The sequence below is a fragment of the Siniperca chuatsi genome, linkage group LG8 (genome assembly GCF_020085105.1).
Source record: "Siniperca chuatsi isolate FFG_IHB_CAS linkage group LG8, ASM2008510v1, whole genome shotgun sequence".
Taxonomy (NCBI): domain Eukaryota; kingdom Metazoa; phylum Chordata; class Actinopteri; order Centrarchiformes; family Sinipercidae; genus Siniperca; species Siniperca chuatsi.
In genome coordinates, this window is record NC_058049.1 from 20231113 (window position 1) to 20248649 (window position 17537).

General features: G+C 39.2%; 1 protein-coding gene and 1 long non-coding RNA gene across 3 annotated transcripts in view; both read left to right on the top strand.

Moving 5' to 3' along the window:
• The window catches only part of ctnna1 (catenin (cadherin-associated protein), alpha 1), an 80944-nt gene extending 75607 nt beyond the window's left edge, over positions 1–5337 (top strand). For both annotated transcript variants that reach the window (XM_044206335.1, XM_044206334.1), the window contains exons 17-18: positions 2140–2274; positions 3349–5337. In XM_044206335.1, the coding sequence (XP_044062270.1) occupies positions 2140–2274; positions 3349–3639 (426 nt within the window). In that variant the 3' untranslated portion in view covers positions 3640–5337. The remainder of the gene's footprint in view (positions 1–2139; positions 2275–3348) is intronic.
• Positions 5338–7928: 2591 nt separating this feature from the next.
• Positions 7929–17537, top strand: part of LOC122880830 — a 72688-nt gene continuing 63079 nt past the window's right edge. The window contains exons 1-2 of the long non-coding RNA XR_006379041.1: positions 7929–8142; positions 8568–8722. This is a non-coding gene — a long non-coding RNA (uncharacterized LOC122880830). The remainder of the gene's footprint in view (positions 8143–8567; positions 8723–17537) is intronic.

Genomic DNA, 17537 nt, shown 5'->3' on the forward strand with positions numbered 1-17537 from the left:
CCATGTATTAGTCCTCTCCTGTATGATCATCCCCTTCAGCTCTCTTTCCCCTCATCTCCTCTTGCATACCTTTCTTTAATAGAATGTCAACTCTCACATTTCCCTCCTCTCTACTTAGCCCATCCTTCTATTAATCAGGAGTGGATGGTAATGAAGATGGTATTCCATTTCATGAATATTGTCACAGGGCATTTAGAGCTCTCACTAAGGAAAGACATAATTGTAAGGGGTTTAGTTATATTTGTTTTGGTGACTTTAATTTGTGTCTATGTATGTAAATAGGGTGGGTTTCTTTGAGTATGGTGAAAGGATGTGGTGCTTATATTTTTTTGTGTCCGTATTCTACTATAGCACCCCCTCACTCTGATGTATGCTGTGTATGAATGAGCACAGTTGTGCTGGTTGGGGTGGCTGTATGTCTAGGAGTGATTGCACTATATCCAGTGGAGCGCTTTACACTCACACCAGGGATACTGACGCGCTCAGCAGGATTAGACGCATCATAAGTCCTAGCCTGTTTTTAAGTGTCCAAAAACCTTTGCATAGAGAAAAGAAAACAGGGATTTTCTCACCTTCTGTGGATTAGTGCACATTAATAGTGGTAATGGCCATTAGTGAGAGTTGTCCACTCTCTGTGTATAGCCAGACAAAGTGCCTCTTCATTTTGTCTAGACGCATGCAAACACTCTTGCACACTTAAGTTTTTCAGCACTGACCTCACCAGCTGAGATTCTGTCAATTAAACGATTGGCTGCTATTACCTCCCTTTCACCTTTCCCTGCACTTAGAATTAACAGCTTCCAAAGGACTCCTCCTCCAGAGAGCCAAGCACCTGCAATAACCGGTGTTTTAGCCAGTATTTCCGCTTGGCTTGCTCATTCACATGGTCACCCTGGTGCTTTTCACAGGTATATTTAGTTTAGTGGGTGATTTGAAAAGCTGCCAGCCTCTGATTATCTGTAACTGAGTCAGTCTCGCCATGTCATGATCATTGCTGACGATACCGTTTGTGTGTCAGGTCACTCTGCTGAGATCTACAATCTGATGTAAAGCGTCAGAGCCCCATCAGGGTGTTTACATCTCTCACTTGATGAGCAGCTAAGAAGAGTACTGTGGCCTAATTACTATGCTGGCAGGGGTCTTGTTTAGCATACTAGGAAAGGGATTGGAAATGGTGTTCCAAGATAAAAACCCAAGTCTAATTATGATGAGATGAAATAATTCAAAAAGATTGCCAATGCTAAATGACATGCATTCGTGGGACTCTTCACATACTGCCACTTACTGTTTTATGATAATTTATTGGATTTCTTGTAGTTAGTGATTTTCTTTTTTTTTTATGGCTCCAGTGTATTTTGTTTTGTGTTCCTAGCTGACTTCTGACAATATTGTTAATGCCTTGTTGGCAACAAGAATAAGAGGCTTTTACAACTTTATATTGAACCCATGGTCTCAAAATAGTTTTGCCACACATTTTAAGCTTCCTCTCATCCATTGCATGTTTCCTCTGAGAATTAATTGAATTTATTGAAGCCTGTTTGAGTGCTTTTCCAAACCTAAGCAGTTCATTTGCACCTTCACACCTAATGTCATTGTTTCATTTGTTGGGATGGAGGGTTCTCAAACTTTTTTCTTGTAACAACGCAGATTACTGACAGCTGGGATGATTACTTTTTTTAATTTTGAAAACATTTCTTATCTACAAACAGGGCTGCTGTTTACACTTTAGATCACTTCACACAAGATTATTACCACCACCTGAAAGTAAATGAGTGACAGCAGTGTTTGCCTCCTAATAGAATTTGCATTCTGTGTGAATTGATTGAGCTTAACCCTGAGAAGATGAGTTATCAATCTACCAGGTTGTGGGCGTGCGTTTGTCATTTTGGCTCTGAGCACGTCGCTAATGTGGGTGTCTACCGTACCTGTCACACTGCTACTAACTCATCTTGATAAAGTGTGAGATCATTGCGTCTGTAGAATCACATAAATATTCAGATTTAGTAGTGCCAGCAAGCGACAAAAATTGATTCATTGTACAACCTGCAAGCAGGTAGTAGTATAACCACAAAACAGTTTGTGCTTATATGATAACTGATGTGCACATTAGTTGACCCATGTTGTCTTTCTCTCTCGTAGTGCCCCGACTCCACCTGTAAGCAGGACCTGCTCGCCTACCTACAGCGTATTGCCTTGTATTGCCACCAGCTCAACATCTGCAGCAAAGTCAAGGCTGAGGTGCAGAACCTGGGAGGAGAGCTCGTTGTGTCTGGGGTAAGTTCAACATTATTCAACAACATCGAACACATTGTCTACAGTTTTCAATCTTCATTGTGCGAAAGGCCCCACAGTCACTAAAGAGTAGTAGAGCAGTTGAAATTGGGTATTAAATTAAGCTATTTTTGAGGACTGCAGGGAGCGGTTAGAGTTGGTGGCAGTAATGCAGCTGCAAAGGTAGCAACGTGCCAATGAAAGAGGAAAGACGACTGAAAGCTGATGTAAACAGTGCAGGTTTCAAAACATTGACAAAAAAGGAGAAAATGTGTAAAGGCAGGCACTGCTGTCTTTTTCTGAAGCCTTAAGGATACACAGTGTATTCTGGTGAGAAACTATGAATGTAAACAGAATTGCGTTTGGTTACAATGAAATCTTCACAGGGTACCTTTAATTCCTAGCCAGAAAGATCATTCAGTTAATAGAAAGCATTGGCTGCTTTCTAAAGTTTTATTATCCAGTGTTGCCCAAATAAATTAAAAATACTAAGACTTAATGGCATCAGCTATTGGCTACGATTAGTATATGATTCATTCTCTGCACTGTAATTTGCAGCTTATGTTTTATATCGATAGAACAGATAACAGAAATAATGGCTTTCTCTGTGCTGGAAATGTTTCCTAACCTTTTTACTACTTCAGATAACACTGTACGAGGCCGGTGTTTACAGACCCTTTTAAGTATTAATTAACCGTTTACTTGCCAGTCCAATTAATTATAAGAGGTTGCCTCTGTGTGCAGGAAGTAATGAATTCCTCCCTCCTTTCTGTAGGGCTGAAATGAGCCCATGCTTCCAACACTTCCAGTCAAGTGTCACCAGTGTCTCTGAGGCTAATAAATTAGTGTGACCTTTTTCCATATTCTCAAATTTCTCACATTTGTTTGTATGCCAGACAAACTTGGAAAGGTCGCTAGTTCTTCCGTACAAACACTTGGTGACAGACTTGGTTTTCCCCCGGAAAACTTGCAGTACAAAACTGGAAGACACTAGAAAGACGGGAACAGTTTACTTTCATTGCTTTCACCATTTTACAAGGCTAATCGTGTTCTCTCCTGTCTCTTCCATGTACTCAGTTGGACAGCGCCATGTCCCTCATTCAGGCCGCCAAGAACCTGATGAACACAGTGGTTTCCACCGTCAAGGCCTCGTACGTTGCATCCACTAAGTACCAGAAGAGCAAAGGCATGGAGGCCCTCAATATGCCGGCTATCTCCTGGAGGATGAAAGCTCCTGAAAAGAAGCCCCTGGTGAAGAGAGAGAAGCAGGATGACGGCCAAACCAACAAAGTCAAGAGGTCGTCTCAAAAGAAGCATATCAACCCTGTGCAGGCTCTGAGCGAGTTTAAAGCCATGGATAGCATCTAGTCCCCCTTTTTTGATTCAAGAGAACACAAAATATTGACCAATGAGTTTATATATAGATAGAGCTTGTCATTCTATCAGAAAGAAAAGGTTTTATCATATTTGTTCCACCTTTGCATTGATGGCTTGTCTGTTTGACCCATTATATTCCTACACTGCCTAATTTCTGTTCCATGAATTCAGATTTGCTCTGGTCTGTAGCATTAACTGTCTCTTCTCTGGAAAATGCAGTTAGAGGGAAATCAACTGGATGAAGGTATTTTTTGTATAGTTCCCATCATTTCTTCATGTTTATGGAAGAAAGGGGAGTGGATTTCATAGATATTATAAGAACTCATTCCAAGAGGCTTTTGATTATTTTGTATTCTAACCAGTTGTATAGTAATACCGTGGGGCCTCTGGTGTTTTCCACTATAATGTTTGATTATGGCAAAATACCTTCTGTACTGCAAATACCAACTATGCAAAATCTGCCTTGTTTTAACTTGAGCAATAACTGTAGTTCATTTGGATGTGCTGGGCTAACTGGTAAGATTTTAAATATGTTTTGGTTCAGCCTTAAGGAACCAAAGTCAATATATTTCCATGTGTGCATGCATTTTTATAACTTTATACATACTTTGGTATGCCACTATAAACAGTTCAAATAGGTTTATACTGATCACTAACACTATTTTCAGTGCTTAATGACTAATGATTTGTACCCCCTTTTACATTTGGACTGGTCAATTTCTTTATAATTTAAGCATCTCAAGTTTTATTTTCTTGATGTTTTTTTCATGTTCACATGCTGCAGCAAACCAACGGCAACAGAGTATTCTTCCCAGCCTTCTGTTCTGCTGCATTACTGGCACATGTGCTTGATCCTACACTTAAGGCACACAGATCCACCCAGTTCAGCCAAACTTTGTAAATAAGCCTCGACTCCTCAGAGTCTGGGAGAACCCAGTGGGGCTAAACAATGAGTAGACCCTGTGTCGGTACTCTCCAAAGCTGACAAGCTTCATTAACTGTCAATGAGACCAAACACCTCCACAATCTGAGAATGTGTCCAAATTGGGGGATCAATATGTTTTCTTTCCACAGCTTAGAGGTAGGCGAGGAAAGGAGGGGATTTCACTGACTTTAAACTCTTGCTTATTGTTTGTATTCCTTGTCCTTAAGCTTGAACACTAATCAAGATTTTATGTCATGCAAAGTTATTAAAAACAATAGAAACAAGTTGGCAGGTGGCAGGCTTTAAAATTAAACAATTTGTTGTTGTTTTGTTTGTTGTTTGTTTTTTTTTTTTTTTTTTTTTTTTTTTTTAACTTCAGGTAACAACTGTGGGATGTAGTTGCTCAGTGCAGCTTGTTTTCCAGTCATACATAGTACTCTGCTGCATTGTGGTGCATTGGTGTACAGCAAGGCTCTGAAATCCTGCTGCTTTTGTCTTGGGGCTGAATCTTTGTTTTGCGAACCATAGCGGGATGGTTATTTGACAGGTGGATTTTTTTTACTGTAGAACCAAGCATTTCGAGTGTTTTCACTACATTTTTCCTCACAGTTTGTCTTTTGCTGTATTTGAGTTTGGATTTGAATCTTGAGTGATATCAAACTACTTTGCTGTGGATTTTTTGTTATTGAGAGCCAACTTATTAGTGCACACGTTTCTTATATTCATGTGCCTGCTTTATATCTTAATAAACAATTGAAATTAAACTACTATTTTTTATTTCTTATCTGTACTGCAGACTGAAGTAATGTTTTTCTCCCCTCCCTTGAACCCTTGCTTACCTTAAATGCTTTGTTTTGCCATTATACCAGATTTGTGTTGTACTAACAGTTTAGTACTTAGAGATTGCAAGCCCTAAAGAATCATTTTCGCTCTCAGGTAAAGTTTTAGCAAACCCCCAGATATGCTGTTGTGCATAATTAAGGCATTATATTATGTATGTCTACATCCCATATAGTCTGCATTACTGACTTGAGGGCTATATACAGTAACTTCTGTAATTGGGCTGCTCTACTGTTGTGGGTTATTATCTTTTCCAAAAAAAAAGAAAAAAGAGCAGCTTTTAACATCAAACACAACTTTCAGTCTTCTGGTGGTGTTTCTTAAACAATAGTCTATGAATAAAATGCAGTGGGATACCAAAAAACGTGCACAATGTGAAGATAAATATATCTGAAGCATTGGATTGAATAGTCTATTTTTCTCAAAGCGCTTTAGTAATAGCACGTCAGAGTCAGTCTGAGTCATACCTAAGAAGACAAATCCGCTTTTTCATATTCTTACACATGCAGGTCAGTTTAGGTATCACTATGTTTTGAGGGGGTTTGTGATGATTGTTACTCACTGAGTTGGTTATGTAGACCCCTTACCCTACCTCACGTCCTTTTAAGATTCCTCAAGTCCTTAAGTTTCCCAGAATAACTTTGAACAACCCACAGAAAATGGATATGAAATAGATGAAACATAGTGGCAGTAGAGTGAGAAGATTTCCATACCCTGGCCTGATAACAATCAAACTGTTCTTGAATGCTACATTACTTTAGGATGTGATTTTCAAATAGTTTTATCAGATCACGTGTAAATACATTGACACTAATAAATGAGTATTACAAAGCCAGAGGTGAAAAGTAACAAAAAACATTGAAATAGTATACTATACTAGTATATAAATAGTATGCCCTAATAGTATAGGGCATACTATTTAATACTCAAATAGTATGCCCTAGTGCAAGCTGAGATGTTTGGGGGGAAAAACATGGCAGCAATACTGATCACAGGCTCACTTGAAAGTGAAAATTGGAATCATACTTGGGAGGCATATAACTTTGTAAATAGAGTATACAGGAGGCACTCAATGTCAGGTTGTGCTGTTAACTTGATCTTTGATGGCACCTTTTCCCACGTGGTTTGGGATTGCACAATGATAAAGGTCTTTTGGGAAAATGTTACAAAATCCCTGGGTAGGATTATAGGCCATAACATCCCTTGTGACCCAGTTTAAACTACAAGGCATTTTATCTAACTTCAACAAACAATAACAACTGGGTGTATAGCTGCAGAAAAACATCAAAGTGAGCAGTGAATTGGAAGGACTGAATAGTTGGTAATGTGACATTTTGGAAAGATGTTTTTGGTTACATATTTCTTATATAGGACTATACCTCTAAATATTAAGATTAGATTTTTGATTAAGTATCATAAGAGTACTTTATATACAAATGCAGGTTTAAAAAGGTGAGACCATGCTGTATATCCTTTTGTAACTATATTAACTCTTACATTAAGACTCTACATCACAGAACAAAAAAAGCTGTGCAGTGATACCGACCAGACTGTCATCAATATAGTGATGGAAAGTAAGTACATTTACTCAAGTACTGTACTTAAGTACAATTTTGAGGTACTTTGCTTGACTATTTACATTTTATGCTACTTTATACTTCTACTCCATTGCTATTCAGAGGGAAGTTCAAGTTACTTCAGTTTGGGCAATTTTGTCCACTAGAGAGATAATAATTAATGATAAAACTTTATTTATAGAGCACTTATCAAAACAAAGTACAAAGTGCTTCACAGAGAGAGAAATAAAATACCACAATGAATGATTAAATACATAAAAAACAATAAAATAAACAGACAGATAAAATCAGGATATGCTTTCCATAAAAAAAAAGCGACCTAATTTCTTCGGGCAAGTTGTTCCAGAGCCTCGGGGCCCTGATAGCAAAAGCTCTGTCCCCCTTAGTTTTCAACCTGGACTCAGGAACAGACAGGAGACCCCTGCCCGAAGATCTCAAACTACGTGAAGGTTCATAAGGGATTAAAAGGTCTAAAATATAATCTGGAGCCAGGCCATGAAGAGCCTTAAAAGTAATCAATACGATTTTAAAATCAATCCTAAAACCAACAGGGAGCCAATGAAAAGAGGCTGAAACAGGCGTTATGTGGTCGTACTTCTTGGTCCTGGTTAACAGCCTAGTAGCTGAGTTTTATACAGTCTGCAGTCGTTTCAGAGTTTTTTGATTAAGACAAGCGAACAGGCTGTTATAATAATCAAGGCGTGAGGAGATAAAAGCATGCACAACACTTTCTGCATCACTAAAATTTTAAATAGATCGGATTTTTGCAATGTTTCTGAGGTGATAAAAACATGATTGGACAAGCTTAGTGATACGATTAACTAATAGACCCTTTTCACAGCAGACATTTGACTTGTCAAAGCAGGAAAAGCAGAGGTGTAAATAATAACATTAACAATGGTTCTGTTCCAGTTATGGTCCCACTAAGCTATGGCAGTGCAGTGAGCGAGCGAGCGAGCATGCGCAGTACCAATATGTCTGCCGTGAGAAAAGGTCTATTAATGAGAAATAAGCCGCCAAAACTGAGTTAGCTAACGGACATAAAAATAGACTTTTAATTGTTTTTTTCCTGACCCAAAAAGTCTAAACCAGCAGGGGGGCGAGTTTCTGTAGCAGCCGAGGAAACAGTTGAGGCAGAGGCGAGTGCAACAAGTGAGGAAAATCATTTTTTTTAAAAAACATAACAGCTAAGCTTCATCAGTTTCAGGGGAGCTGACACCTCGTTAGCTAGCGTTGGTCATGTGCGGCCCCTGTTCCCCCCAGTTTCTGCTCCTCTGTGGAGAGCATTGGGACTGACAAACCAAACCAAGTCTGGTTGCACCTAGTCCGTTTTCACAAAGATAAATTTTGCTCAACTGTGAGAGGATTGTAGGCTTTAAGGACAGAGACTGGCTGGAATAACCTTTTATTGTTGTGGCAGAATGCTGCTGTGTGGTGTTGTCACTGCTCGGACATAAGTGGACCCAGCCAATCTAAAATAAACACAGACCAAGCATGCCCAGACTTTCGACACCTTAAATTCCTTTCATGAAATTTTGTTTTAAACTTGTAAAAACGTTTTCACTGAACACCAACAGGTCATGCTTTACACACTGAAGGACCAGCTAGTTGCATAACTGGGTGTCCAGCTGACCTTTGAGAGAAACATCACTTGCAAGTGCACTAATGACTGGAAGGATGTTATCCTGAGATGGTTCAACACCTACGCTGGCTGCCCTTAGCAGTTTAAATGGTAAGGGAAACTTTATTTATTAAAATTTTTACACTGGCATTACTGTGCTTCTGTTGTGCTGTAGATTATTTTGCACATTGCACACACATGCTAAGGTCTGCTTATGTATGTTTTGTGCCAACATGCTGTCGATGGATGTAAGACATGGATACATTGGCTACACATACAGATGGGTGACAAATTAATGGAAAAACCAACATGAAGTGTCTTGGTATGGAGTCAGGCTACCTCGAGCCTCCAGACCAGCTTCAGTGCTCCTCGCCAAGTCTGTGGAACTCTGCTGGAGGGATGAACACCACTCCTCCACAAGATATTACCTCTTTTATCCAACCTTTATTTAATCAGGTCATCTCACTGAGATCAAGATCTCTTTTGCAAGAGAGACCTGAGTACAGCAGATACGTATGTCTCACATTCTGTGGTGTGTTATCGCTTGATGTGGTTGTGTATATGTATTTCTGATTTGATGTCAATACCCTTAATGGCCTAAGTCTGGTTGTTCCTCCTTGTTCAGCAGCCTTGAAGCCTATCTATAAATCCTCTAACGCTCATTACAGCAGTTGTGACACAGAGTGGGGTGCTCATGTCATGTGTTAGTATGCAGTTTTTAGCCATGGCACCTTTAGCCAGTGGTATCTGAATGAGGGCTATGTTTCTGTGAGGTTGGAGTCTTTTTAGCAGTCAAGATTTGTCTAAATACCACTTCAAGTAGCTCTTTAGATTGTTGTGTTGCTACTTTTTCAAGTAAAGGATCTGAACACTACTTGCACCACCACACACAGTTGAAACTATCCCCCTCACTCCAGAAATGTCACTGAAACCAGGCCCTGACACCTTCATGGAACTTTACTTTATAAAATGAATCTGTATGTGGTACCACGCACACACTGTGGACTGAAAAAAGAAAGAAAGAGGAAGAAAAAAAAACTGCCTGGGCAGACCTCAGCAGCATTTCTACATTTCTTAGTGGTATTTAGGCTTTTACCCTAAATTCATTGTAAGACTGGAGTTCCATAATGACCCTTTCAATATTACCCATATCCATTATCATGAATAGAATTTTAAAATATAAATCTTCCACTTCATCTCTGTGTAAAGTGGGCCCTCACTGACTTTTATGAGTGGCCACGTTAGGAGTAAATCTGCTCCCTACAATGTTAATTCAATCCAGGGTGGTTCGAATGAGTCTGCCTGTGGAAAGAAGCAGTAAAGTTTGAAACTGTAAAGGCCTCACACATCAGTTAATGGTAATATTAAATCTCCCATGGATTTCAGTGAGTCCTGTGTGTTGATGTAGCCTTTGACATGGGTTGACAGAGTGTTGTAAGGAAGAAAACAAAACAAATTTAAAAAAAAAGTAAGTAACTGGGTCTGTCAAAAGTTGAAATTACTTTCACTCGACAATGAAACAATGAAAATTGTAGTGACTGAAATCCAGGCAGGCCACAATGCAGACTTAATGTTGTAAAGCAAACATACCCTGAAAAGTGATAGATTTCTGTCACACTCGAAAACACTCTTTGCTAGTGGTCGACTGACATGGGTTTTTCAGTGGCCAATGCTGATATTTAGAGAGCAGGGCGGCCGATGGGCAATATAAAATGTGGATATCAAAACAAAGAAAAGTCAAATATAATTCCATTATTCCATGCACATTACAATCTACATGGTTATCTCAGCCAGTACCATGCTGTTTTAGATGCAATTTGTATTAATTAATGAAATAGAAAAATACATTGGGTTTTGCTGTAGATTTCAGAACTTGACTGGTATTTAAGGGAGAGTGGGGTGCAGTATGTCAGAAGCGACGTCATTCAACTGCATTATTCTGTACATTATAACATAATATATATTTAACGCTAGCCAGTAACAGTTTCAGATTAGATTTGCTGTCATTGAGGACAGGAGAAACGTGTTAACATTTAGAAAAGATGATGGTGACTGAGGAAATTTAGGCAAACGTTTACGGCAGGATGCTTGAGAGTTATAGTACAGGGCTCGAAACTAACTTTTTCATCACCTTCCCAAAACTCACAAGGGGGAGCGCTAACATCGTTCCACAGCAGCCACACTGAGAAGGCTGCCTGCAGATGTGTCTGCAGATATTTTTTGTTTATCAGCCTCGTGAGTGCAGGCATCGGCCAATGCCGATTATCTCAAAACGCCAGATAATCGGCCCGATTAATCGGTTGGCCGATTAATCAGCCACCCGATTAATCGTCTATCACTGTGCTTTGCTGTTGTGATCTGCTCCATCAGTGCCAGCCTTTTCCACAATGTATCTCTCCATAAAGCAAAGTTTTCAACCCTTGGACGTCACAGTGGGAATTTTTTAATATGATTTTACATTTCATTGCAATAACTTGAAACTTTTCTTGCATTACTGTTTGCATCCACTTATAACACTTTGCAATACTGTCCTTGTTTTATGGAGTCCCTCAAGGGCCATTAGGAGTTATTTTAAAATAACTTGCAATAGTTTTTGCTTTCTCCCAAAAAACATTGCATTCTTTTGCAAATCATTTTCACTGGAGCTGTCCAGTGTTGCTGTCTTTGTGCAAAATTGTGCAATTCCATAACAGTGCAAGTCCAACCCTCCATGGTCCAATCACAGTGACTGTCATGTTTACAATATAGGCTGTTATCTGATTACATACTGTAGGTCATTTCACAGTTGAACATGTTAGCATAAAGCTACCTTCAATCCCAGATGAATATATAATTGTAGGCTCATAGTGAACCTTGGTTTGCTGGAGGTGGAGCTGTCCAGTTTGCAGTGGTGCTGATTACTATTTGGGCAGAGTAGCTTGTTTTCCTTTTTCAAAGTTAGAATTAGTCAGAGTCAAATGCACAACTTGCTACAGCTGAAAGGATCAGTTACCGATCGCCTTAATCAATTAATCAATCGACATAAAATTAGTCAGTAACTTTTTTGATAATCGATTAATTGTTTAAATAATTTTTAAGCAGAAAATGCCAAAAATTGAATGTTTCTGACAAGTGTTGCACAAACAAGACGAGCAATCTGAAAGCGTTAACCCAAAAAAATCGGTAGATTCTGCTTGACCTCAAGCTACGTCATTCTTGAAGAAGTGTTTACAGTCATAATAGTCAACATCAATGCCTTGTTAGTTATGTATGGTTTATATATTGTCTTGTTAAACTGTTAGTTGAGAGAAAGACAATAGCAAATCTGCAACTTTGTATGTAAATATAAGCAATGTTCACTGTAGCTGGACTTCGGCTATATGAATATATATATATCGTGAGATGATATAAAATTGTCTGCCATCAGAGATTTTGTTATAATGCATATACCATGGTAATTATCCCCTCACTATCTCTGGGTCTATTAGTAGGGATGGGGATTGAGACCCGCTTTTATAAGGACCTGGTTCCAAATTTCTCAGAACCCGAAAATCAATAAGGTCCGAGCTATCAAGACTAGCGGGTTCTATAACGTAACGTTATGTCTCGAGAGACGAGAGTCATGTCATTTAAATCAAGCCGAAACACCACCAACTCCAGCTGCCGTTTATGGGACAATCATCCTCCTCCACCCAAGGTATGCATGGTGCGCGCGGCGCACCCCAACTTTCCCCAACTAGCAAGTCCCCGTTCATTGACTATATTCCATGGATTTCATAATATCCCAGTTGATAATAATCCAAAAATATGCGATCTCTTAAAGTGTACAGAACAGACATTAACCAACACTTCAGTGTGAAAACAAAATAGTTATTGAAACATAAACAAAACAGTTATATTAATATTTAGCACATTTAAAAAAATTAATAATGTGTCACTTGCCTTCTGTCTGATAGAAGAACATTTGGAGGGCCTAGTAATGAGTTGTGTTTAATGACTAACAAGTTATGTTGAAGGGGCCCTGTGTGTTCCTTTTCAAATGCATACCCAGCATCAGCAGTGTTTATTGAAGGCTAGGCAAATTTCATTCTGTTCAGAAATCAATCACAGACTCACAGTTAAGCAATAAAAGCAATACCAGTTCTATCAAGAATTTATTGTCGTCTCGTCTTTCCACCGAATTAATAGAAAAGTATCGATAGTGGTATTGATAAAGACTTGGATCGTTAAGCAGTCTCGAAAATGGTATCAATATCAATAAAAATTAACAATCCCCATCCTTGTCTATTAGGCCATTGAGGACAATATTGCAAATCAATGAGCAGGACAGAGTTGGATTTTTATGTGATTTCTGTAAGGAATTTGATTCACTGGATTAACCAAAAACAGACATTCCTGTCTGGTATTTTATCCATAAACAGTTTCCCAATTGATTTTCTATAAAATGTACTATATTACGATGCATATTGATATTATTATATAAAATTGTTGTATAAAATTACATTTAGTGTGACAGAGGATTTGATCCATATCAACCACCCTTAGCTGACTTTGGCGGAATGATCCAGAATACTTTAATACAGCTGCAGCTATCAGATGTCACCATGTAAACTGTAGTGAATGTTTAGAAGCAAAGACACAAAAAACATCTCACTTTACTGATGCCATTGAGCAAGTGCGAAACCATACTTTGTAATGCCCATCTAGTAGGACTGGGAAGACATATTGACAAGATTTGGTGTTACACTCCATTATTTGAATCAGTTTATAACAGCAGTGCTTTGTTTCTCTCATCACAACAATGCTCTATTAGGCAAGGCTTCCAGTCATGATAGCAAAATGGTAGTCATACAAAACACGATTAGCTTTAAAGTTGTCTGAGGCATGTCAAAACTGTATGCATAGTGGTATGTGGCTAGGCTTATACATTCTGAACCTGGATTAGCATTTCATTGCTTTCATCTCATGTTTAAGCTAGAGCTCACCTAAATTGTCCACAGACAATCACATCTCTATAAATGTGGCTGGTCCCCAGAGACTAGTTGAGTCTTGACAGATAACAAGAGGACGGGTTCTCCTCTGATGTGAAACAGGAGACCTAAACCTTTGGAGACCTTGTAGAGTAAAACAATACAGTGTGGCTGTATGAGGCATTTGAATGCAGATATGATGCAAAGGTGACAGCACAGAGCAGCCCCTCATGTCAAAACACCCCCTGCTACTAGTTTCCTCCCATTTGTGTTTTGCTGTGTCACTCAAACTGCCGTTGTATGACATGTTTGAATGAAGTTTTATCAATCACAGTGGCCAAGTGTGACAGTTTAATCAATAAGGAAAGTTTTTCCAGAGATTCCCATTATTTTAAAATTAGAGGAGCTGGGCTGGGGGAGGTAGGGAGGGAGTGGAGGGAGAGCAGGTTGTTGAGAAAGGGGTGGGGTGAGCTTATAGCTGTCGAGCTATGCTGTACATAAACAAAGGAAAAGAGAGGCTTCTGAGGTATTAGCCCTAAACCAAGTGAGAGGGAAATGGCAATAAACACAGGCTGCTGGACTGACAATCTGTCAGTGCCATGGTGGACATCTCTGATAGGAATTGGAGTATAAATGTTAAATATGAGTGGTTGAAATGACCAGTGAACCACACCGTACAGATGCCAGAATGCCATACTGCCAAATAAGGTAGTCCTTACTAACATGTCAATATCTTTACACAGGATCCAAGAGTCTAGTGAGTCCAGCAGGAGACCCAGGGAGTTTTAAAGCTCTCCAGTGTGTCCTACAAACACACCAGAGCGGCTCTTTTATTTGTTGTGCCGAGCTACTTTGTAGTGGAATCATTTGACAGGCAAATGTTTCAGATGTACAATAACAAACCAAACGAGATTTTGAATCATAGTCTGTTTATTCTGATGAGTTAGTTAACAGGCAGAGTACTGACAATGAAATGTCTCTTTTTTATTTAACAAAAACTAGAGGTAACTGGGAAGAGTAGAAACTTAGAAGTAAATGGGATCAATTTAATCCAATTTGAAGGTCTTCCATCGGTTCCCCTGACCTTATGAGTTTAACCTTTCCAGGGTGTCATTAATAATGACAGCTTCACATTATTACAATTTTTTTGCCAGGAGCAGTCTGGAGGAAAAAGGTTCCAGAAGTCCCCTAAAGCTACAGCTGCAGGGTGAGAGCTGGGAATTTGGGAGAATATTAATTACCTGAGGGCCAGCCGGAGAAATGGTTACTGTTGGTAAGGTACTGAATTGTATATTGGCCTGCCTGTGTCAGGTTTATAGTAGCACAGTAACCCACTTATCATGTTTAATGGAAGTATTGTCCTTTGGGGGATTTCATTTTGCTTTTCTTCGTAGAAGTGTAATTAGTGATGAGGTATGGGGCTTTCAATCTTCTCAGCGTTCATCTCATAAAGTGTCAAATTCCTCCCCTGTTGGCTGGTCAGAGATTTTTATTGTGACTGCTGAGTCTTACGGCCAGTCTTTTTATAGGCATGAGTCTGCCAATTGCGAGCCATGTTAGTCAAAGACGAGAAGGAGTTCAGTTCAGCAATACATGCAGCATTGCCTCTCAGCCTGTCAGGGCTGGTTATGGTGGTAAACCAGTGACTGAATGCAAGCGTAATGAAATGAAATTAAAATTAGACTTTTAATGGTGCATTTGAAAATTAATATTCTTGATGATTATGAAAATGAAACATTGACTCCAGGTTGAAAATCATGGTTCTAAAGGAAATAACAAGTGGAAATAATCTAAGACAAATAATCCTTTGCTTTTCCCCTTATAAAGCACCCCCACTCACATGGTTGTCTAACTGATCACAGTTTCCCCTTTTCATGGCATGGCTTCTGAGACCAGTTACATCAAATCTATATTCTTAAATCACCTCTTTCTAATGTGAGTGCAGGCCCAGGGTACTTATCCCTGGGGTTGTGAGTCTGAAAACATTGTAGAGTTGGATGCTATGTAATCCAGTGAAATGGTGCCAGCATTAAGAAGAGCACTATCTTTTCATTTAAAGTCACTTTTATAATCAGCTCCCAAGGAATCACAAAAAAAGCAGTAAAAAGTAATAGAATCAGCAGTTGCACAGACATTGGTAATTATGTTAAAAACTCCTTTCACAACGCAAGCTTGGAAAAAAAAGCTCAATACTGTAAGCCTTGCAGTGAGGCTGCTGTCATTGTATTGCAAATAAATGGCTGTGGTGAACATGTGTGTGCTGTCGGGGACGATTTGTGTGATGTAATTAGATGTAAAATGCTTTTTAGCTGGCTCTTTAATTGACTTTTGGCTAGAGTGATTTGCGGCCATCAGGTTTTCCCACATGGCACGGTGTTGTTGTCAGTCAAGGCCAGTGGGTTATTTGCAAACACCTAAATCCAGTTTCTTGAGCTGGACTTGTTTTATCAGCGCTCTCTTGTGTGGAAGTGATTTCTAGAAACCTGAGGATGAACTGCTTTAAATATATATTCCTTATTCTAGGTGTTAAGATTCCCTCAATGATACTCTCAGGTGCTTTACTTGAAATACATCCTGACAGCTATTTAAACAGACTCAGATATTAAACATTCAGTTGAACACCTTTGCATAAGGTAATCCAGTAGTGTCATACAGCATTGCTGACTACCAATCATCTCATATGTATTCCGGGTACCCAGCACTGTATTTTAATGGCTGACATCTCAGGGCTGCAATTCAAGTGTGATTTATATCTCCTCAAGTCATCAGTTACAATCAGATCCAAGGATCTGACTTTGTGCTCGCTGGACAAGCATAGCTAATATAGAGGGGAGGAAAAAGAAAAAGAGCTGTGTCACATTCCCAATTTTTAGTGAAAATTTGAATCAAAGGTGTCGCAGTAGGAGTGGAGAAGGTTAGATAGAGAGAGTAAGAGAGGGGTGACAGGGCTCCGCATTGGTACGCAAGCCTGTGTCTCATCCTTAAACCAATTTCCTTCCTCAATACTCTGGGGAGTGGTCTGATTTACACCGTTTCCTTTCTCAGAGTAAGTGTTTATCCTGCTTTTACAATTAGATCTAGCTCCCAGCTGCAGCATTAATCAAATAGCCAGACAGATTCTACGTATTTGAAGATTGAGGGAATGTGTCCTACATGTCTTTCCTCTGTGGTAACAGGCTGTGAAGCAGCACAGTTGTTTGTGTCTCACATGTACTGTACACAGATTTGACAGGTCAAGTGGATTTCAGAGAGCTCTGAAAAGGAGCCAGAGTGAATATTATTTAGATATATGGTGCTGTGAAACATGCTTGTGACCTATCGGTTATATTAATATTGCTCTTATTTATCTTGGTTTGGTATTTTGCTGTGCGTTTAGACTGTACTGAACCTGACATTGTTAAAAAACACATTATAAACATATTATTTTGTAGAGCAAACAGTTTAGAATGATATCTGGTCCTTTAAGTAGAGATGTTTTTCTGGACCTTGAAAAGTAAAAAGGAAGGCAAAAGAATACTTTGATTGGGAGTTGTTTTATGTAGTGTCTAGCACTACATAATAGAGTAATTTAGCAAAGAAACCAGGGATCTCATAGTTCATGGTTGCAGTAATGTGTGGGTGTGGGTGCATTCCTCTCTCTTCATAGCATAATGTCAATACAAATCCACTACAATCACTTAATGTACTGTACTGCCCCACTCTACATATGGGCTTTAAATGCTTTAATCGAAGTCCTGCTCATTCTTATTGGTGTTCTTTATAGGTAAGGTTAGTGATGATTTTCAAATGCACTCAGTGATTTGTGGCTAATTAGGACGAGAGTTAGTTAGACCAAAAAAATGTATGTTTGCTAAGGGGCAGCGAGTTGGTCGGTGGCGAAACAAAGGCCACAATACACAGCGGGACAAAATCTCCTTTGTACTATATTAGATAGCCTTCGCTCCCAGTCTACAGAGTGCAGATGAAAAGACCAGCAT